Genomic DNA, 6,348 nt, shown 5'->3' on the forward strand with positions numbered 1-6,348 from the left:
CAAGAATCAAGATTCAACTATTTGAATTTCAATGAAAAGCAAATGAGTTGACTGATATATTCATATGTTACTTGATCGGTCAAATAAGACAATTAAAAAATTGAGGGAACTTCAAGCATATGGAGAAGATGAAAATTGTCGTTGAGGGAAAACTAAATTTGCACAAGACGCTTAATTAGTTTGCAAATCTCTGGAGTCCTTGTGTTTCTTCACTCATTTGTTAAGTGAGACATTTTTCGATTTCTCGTTTTTCAGATATCTAGTAGCACATGGTCGTCATTGACGGAAAAACAATAATAAAACAAGCCAAACAATATCTAAGTACAACATGAAACTATTAACACATACGTTATAACACATTGAACAAACTTTTAATTGGGCTACATTTTCTTGTTCTCAAGTAGCATTTTCCTTTTGCACAATACAAACAACTTAACAAATATTCCCCTTTTCATTCTCAAATGAAGGGACCTTAATGGAAGACAACAATTTTTCATACAAAGGCTGTTAGGCCTAGACACTTGAATTAAAAATGGATCTCTCTCACAAACACCATATTAACCCATAGCATATTTCTGGGTCCAGCTTCTTGCAGTTGATTCGTACTTGTTCTTGTCTGTCTTGTACATGTGAGCGATTTCAGGAACCAAAGGGTCATCAGGATTTGGGTCGGTCAACAAGGAGCAGATAGAGAGCAACACCTATATATGCAAGAGAAATAATGAACATATAGATAATGATTCAATATAACTGCATAACCGTAACCAGATCCTGATACAGGTACCATTGTGTTTCTATTTAAAAGCTTAAAAACTACATCAAATATATACTATGAACCACAATATGTATTCTAACCATATAAATTATATAATAGTGTTTGGCGCCTTTGGTGAAAATAGTGTTCAGTAAATAATACCAACATGATGAGTTGTGAATAAAGAACATTCTTTAAGGATTTATTTTGTTTGATGTTGTATTGTGGACGGGACACCCTTCACGAGTATTGTTCAAAACATTGTGACGTATCCCTGACCCTAGTTCAGTAAATTCTGGTTGTCACCAAGTGTGTGAAACAATCACTTCTTAGTTCAGAAATGGATTGCAATGGAGAACAGGAAGCATATTTAAAGGAATGAAGGATTATCTCAGTAGCTGACAAATCAATAAACAAACCTTGGAAATAGTAAGAGCAGGGCTCCACTGCTCCTTTAGTATATCAAGACAGATGCTTCCATTGCTATTAATGTTTGGGTGAAATACCTTTGTCCTGAATGCAACCTAAAAGATCCATCACCAAGCATAAAGAGATCAGATGAAATTATGTACATCACAGCATACTACATAGATATGTACACACATACATTATGAATATGGTCCTAAGTCCTAACTAAAATTTTCAACAGAACTGCACACTTGCGAACTTTTGCCCTTTTCTAGAAAAGAAATTGAGTATGCCGAAAATCCTGATCATTGGACGTATATGAATTTTCAAATGACATAGAAGCAATCAAACAAAATAAGGGAATATGCAAGACAGCATTCATAATATGTTTAAGAACTCAAAGCAGCTATAATTGACAATACAGAAACAGACAAGAGATAGGCATACATACCTTGGGTGGCTTAAATGGATAATCTGGAGGGAAATGGATAGTAACAAGGAAAACACCTCCGGAGTAAGGACTGTCTGGAGGACCCATAATTGTTGCTTGCCAATGAAACATATCTTCAGCAACAGGACCTGCAATGTTTTGAAACAAACACAAAATAAGATATAAGAATACACTGTTTCAGGGCCAACACATACAGTGTAAATGACAGAGTGCTACAAAATGTCCCATTACCCATCAGGTCAATCGATACATTGGCAATTAGACCTGTTCAAACTAAATGGTTACATTGGCCAAATCTATAACCAAATTAAAACCCAATTAAAAGAATATGTTTAATTTAGTATCAAACTATGATCAGCCTCATATCTCCTCCTCTACCATAACCAGTTTATCCAGTTTCCTATCTATATATCTAAAACGTCGTCCCTCTTCTTTCCTCATTCTCTCATCTTTCTCAAATTCCAATCAAACCATCTCTCAAGAACCATTGTGTTCTGTCTTTCTGGTGCACCCCATCATTTATTCTGAACTCACAATCGTGCAAGTAAACACCCACTCCCTGTCTTCTTCCCAGAAAAACGTCTCTCTAACATGCAAAAATATCCTGAATTTCCAGTGAACCTAAAGGGGTGTGGTTTCCAAGGATACCACAATAATACTTTCGATCATATGGCTAAATCAATGATATCCATGTTCCTGATATCGCCTTCACTGTCCCTTTCTCCATCTTACTCTGATGCAATAAGCCTTGAATGCTTTGGTCTATTCAATAATTGTTTCACATGTGGGTCATCAGTTAGTGTCAGGTCAAGCTGCCAAGTGTTGATATAGGTGTTATCAAATTGCGCCACCATGGCCGCTATTACCGATATACATGCCAGTTTTTGGGCTTGCCGCAATGGTAAACATTGGCCGATATTGCGGGTTTTTCCGCTATAACGGCGCCGCAAAGCAGGCGTTATGGCGGGATTTTGGCTCTCCGCTATCCGCCATCAACAACACCAAACTATAGTTAGAGCTTGGCTCAACTCATCCCTACAAAACCAGCTTGTAAGTGAGGGGTGTCACTCTATATAAACCTTTATTAGGTTCTATCTTTAACCAATAACCAATGTGGGACTTCCGTTTTTCCCAATAAGTGCCAACCCCCTTTTACTTTTGCTTTTACTCACTAATTTTGCCATGGTAACTGCAGGCACCATACAAAATGATCTCCACCAGGGTCTGCCATGGAAAACATACAATACCATCCAGAGTTAGAGGTGGCTGACTGAATTCTGCAATGCCATCGCCTCAATTCGAAACATTTTCCATTAAGTCAACTGGTATGTTGACATCCTTTGAAAAATAAAAAGGTGAAATTCCGAGTTACAATGTTACAAAACTATATCATCCTAATTTCCATGACTAAAATCATATGATTGCCTGCTTAGAAAGCAATGGTTCTTCAGTAACTTATCAGATAAATCCTACCAGGTCATTTATACAAAAACACACCACACAGTTGCGGACTTGCCACAACTTGTTATGCTAAACCTAAAATAAAAAAAACAAGTTCAAGAACATCCAGCACTTAAAATATCAAATATTCTCTAGATTCAGGTAATGACCGAACCACTGTTCAGATAAAATATGTAAACTTACAACATTAATCAGTACCCAAAACTATGACAAATACAAATTCCCTTTCTGCAGAATCTAAAAGCCTACATAGCTACCAAACTACGGAAAATAATGATATTATCATATAAGTCCACTCAATCCATCTTCAACAACAACATCATGGACACCAAACTACGGTAAAAAAAATGAATATAACTTGAAATTTTTGTAATCAAAAGCCTACATAGACACCAAACTACGGAAACATATAACGACATAACTCCACTCAATCCATCTCTAGCAATACCATCATGGAATCCTATAACCTCCACCAGCATGAAAACAAACAAACACTATCCTAATCAACAAATGAAAGTAAAACCAATCTCAAACAACATATACTACAAACAATTAAAAACAATCAATCCCAAACAAAAAACGAAAAACATAAAATTCTCAACATGCAGTTACAATTAAGGTTTTGAAATAAGGTATGTAACCGTGAAAACAACGCAACAAAACAGTGCACGAAGGTGCCGATATCGATACCGTTAATTGATGAAAAAGAAATTGTGCTTTATTCACACCCAAGGTTTCAAAAAACGACCGCGCGGTCGCGTAAAAGTTTTTGCGATTTCGGTCGGTATAGGTGTATTGTGGTTGTCGCGGTATGAATTAATGACAATTTGTTCTTCAATATAGAAAACGGTGATAACGGTATCGGTATCGGCAACTGCCAAAATCGTTTTGTCGCGGCCGTATTCACAGTCGCGGACCGTTTTTTAAAACCCTGTTCACACCAATGAAACCGTAATAAATATCGCAACACGTGTACCGACCAAAATCACAAAAGCCTTTACGCGACCGCAACCGTTATTTAAAACCTTGCTTATAATATGTAATTTATCAACAAATTCCAAACTATAAACACTTCCGAACCAAGCTTTAAAACTGAATCCAGTAACAACAAACAAGCACCAAATATTTAATTTCAAACAAAACAAATCAAAAAAAATATATAACAACATCAGTCAAAACATATGAGAAGGTAAAAAAACAAATACCAGCACTGCACGAAGTTGGAGGATCCTTCTGCAAATCCTTGAGTTCCTTCAAGATCCGCTTCGAAGCCATAGCGTAAACCTAACAGAAAACCAGATCGAAATCCTCAAATCCATAAAATCAACTAAAAAAATCAAAACGCAAATCACGAACTGAAAATCGATCATCGTAGATACGATTTACCTAGGGAGATCCTCCTTCGAATTTGCAACGAATAACGCGAAGACGATAAGAGGAATCTGTGAATTGAAGAACGAAAACGAGTTGTTGTGGTTTTGGTGCGTTTTCGGAATTTATGGGCTTTTTCTATTTGGTGTGTGATTGGAATATTATTAATTGGTGTTAATCGTTTTGGTTAATTTTGTTTATTAATTAATTTGGATTCCAAATAATGACCGGTCATTGAAGGAATATTGGAAGGGTCCACAAAGGAAGAGGCGAGGAAATGGACTAGATACGTATCAACGCATTATACGCTGCTTTTTCGTTTTTGTGGCTTTATATTGATGCAATGAATTTAAACCCCCCATAAAAAGAAAGGTTATCTTATCACCTTTATGTATTTTAACAATGTATTTATACTGGATAATTAAGGTGTTTTATTTTTATTTTTACACGGTGTTAAAATATGATGTTAATTTTAAAATATGATGTTAATTTTTAAGTATTTGGAAGTATGCTCAATCAATTTTTAAGATAGATACTCCCTCCGTTTTTTATTATAAGTCGTTTTAGACTTTTCACACAGATTAAGAAAAATAATAATTGTTTTATGAAAATGAGAAATTATGAAAGTTTTTACAAAATTATTCTTCATTAATGACATGTGGAAAATAAATTTATATAATTGAAATGAGAGAGAATAATAAATATTTAAGGATATAATAGAAAAAACAGCATTAATTATTCATTGAAATTGTAAAGCGATCTATATTTAAATATAATTTTTTTTTCCAAAACGACTTATAATAAAAAACGGAGTGAGTAATATTTATCTTGTTTGAAAGAATTTGGAGAATTATTTATTCTTACTATGGAATCTTTTCAAAATTTCATATTTTCCAAGATGACTAAGTTAAACTTCAACGTATAATTTTGATATTTCTACCTAGTTTATCAAATTGCCCTCACTTCAAAAACAAATTGATTTGCTTTCACCTACTCGAAATTTTACTTATTCAATGCACTTGTGGTGCATCTATTGATCTTAGAAAATATAAAGATGAAGGTTCGTGTTATGATCTTTGTAAAAGACTCATATATTATGCGACACACAAACTTGTTTTTGTTGGGAGTTTGTTTTGGAATATGTTGCTTTGGCATGATTTCCATTTAATAGGTGGCTCATCTTTAGGAGAAACATGATTGATGACGTATATGAGGTTTATAACCACGTGTAAAACAAGTCATCACCACGATTCTCTAAAAAGTAAGCAGTTAATAGGTTTTTTAGGTCAAGGTGGAGCGATTACCACTTCTTAGATTTTTTTAAATCCAAACTCATATGCCCTTATAAATACTTCAACCCCAGGATTTAAGAGGTCATTCTGAATTCACCACGAAATACCCTCAAAATACATAATTTCTCACCCTCATGAGTTTGCTCTCACTTCACATAAAACAACTTAAAACATGGCTTTTCACCACAGTGAGCTTGCCCTAAACCACCACAAATTCTAAAGCCTCTAGCAACCCCTCTTAGCATAGGGGTGTCATGCATCTGTACTTTTTTAAGCAAGTACAGTGGCGCCCTCCGTGGGACCCTGATAAAACTAATCTTGGTCACACCTTTCATTATCACCACTATTTCGACACTCATTAAAACCTTTACTCATAGACCTAATCGACCCCAATTATGGTTGCTAGGAGAGCGCAATCCCTCACATAGAAGGATACCGGAGATAACAACTATCATAATGTCATAGTGGATATGTCGCCGCCATGGATGATTTACGCCGCCAAAATCAAACTCTAAAGGACAATATCCTCAACATCCAACAACGCCAGTAAGAGGCTACCCCCATAGAGGAGACGGAGGTGCTGGATCCACAGCCTCTCTCTGACGAGATAT

The 6,348-nt window shown here is 35.5% G+C and overlaps 1 protein-coding gene across 1 annotated transcript; it reads right to left on the reverse strand.

Moving 5' to 3' along the window:
* Positions 1-335: 335 nt before the first annotated feature.
* Positions 336-4,618, reverse strand: LOC131596043 (SUMO-conjugating enzyme UBC9). The gene is made up of 5 exons (XM_058868599.1): positions 4,461-4,618; positions 4,280-4,358; positions 1,614-1,741; positions 1,174-1,278; positions 336-701 (listed from the first exon to the last, which is right to left on the reverse strand). The coding sequence occupies exons 2-5, from the start codon at positions 4,347-4,349 to the stop codon at positions 558-560; spliced, it is 447 nt and encodes a 148-aa protein (XP_058724582.1). The 5' UTR covers positions 4,350-4,358; positions 4,461-4,618; the 3' UTR covers positions 336-557.
* Positions 4,619-6,348: the final 1,730 nt, after the last annotated feature.

The sequence above is a fragment of the Vicia villosa genome, linkage group LG4, assembly GCF_029867415.1.
Source record: "Vicia villosa cultivar HV-30 ecotype Madison, WI linkage group LG4, Vvil1.0, whole genome shotgun sequence".
Lineage (NCBI taxonomy): Eukaryota > Viridiplantae > Streptophyta > Magnoliopsida > Fabales > Fabaceae > Vicia > Vicia villosa.

Excerpts from the sequence above, each read along its gene's own strand:
- LOC131596043 (XM_058868599.1), bottom strand. The coding sequence starts at position 4,349 with ATGGCTTCGAAGCGGATCTTGAAGGAACTCAAGGATTTGCAGAAGGAT. Across the intron at positions 1,279-1,613 it reads ATCCATTTAAGCCACCCAAG|GTTGCATTCAGGACAAAGGT; the intron begins GTATGTATGCCT and ends TGGATCTTTTAG. Across the intron at positions 702-1,173 it reads CTGCTCTTACTATTTCCAAG|GTGTTGCTCTCTATCTGCTC; the intron begins GTTTGTTTATTG and ends TTGCATATATAG.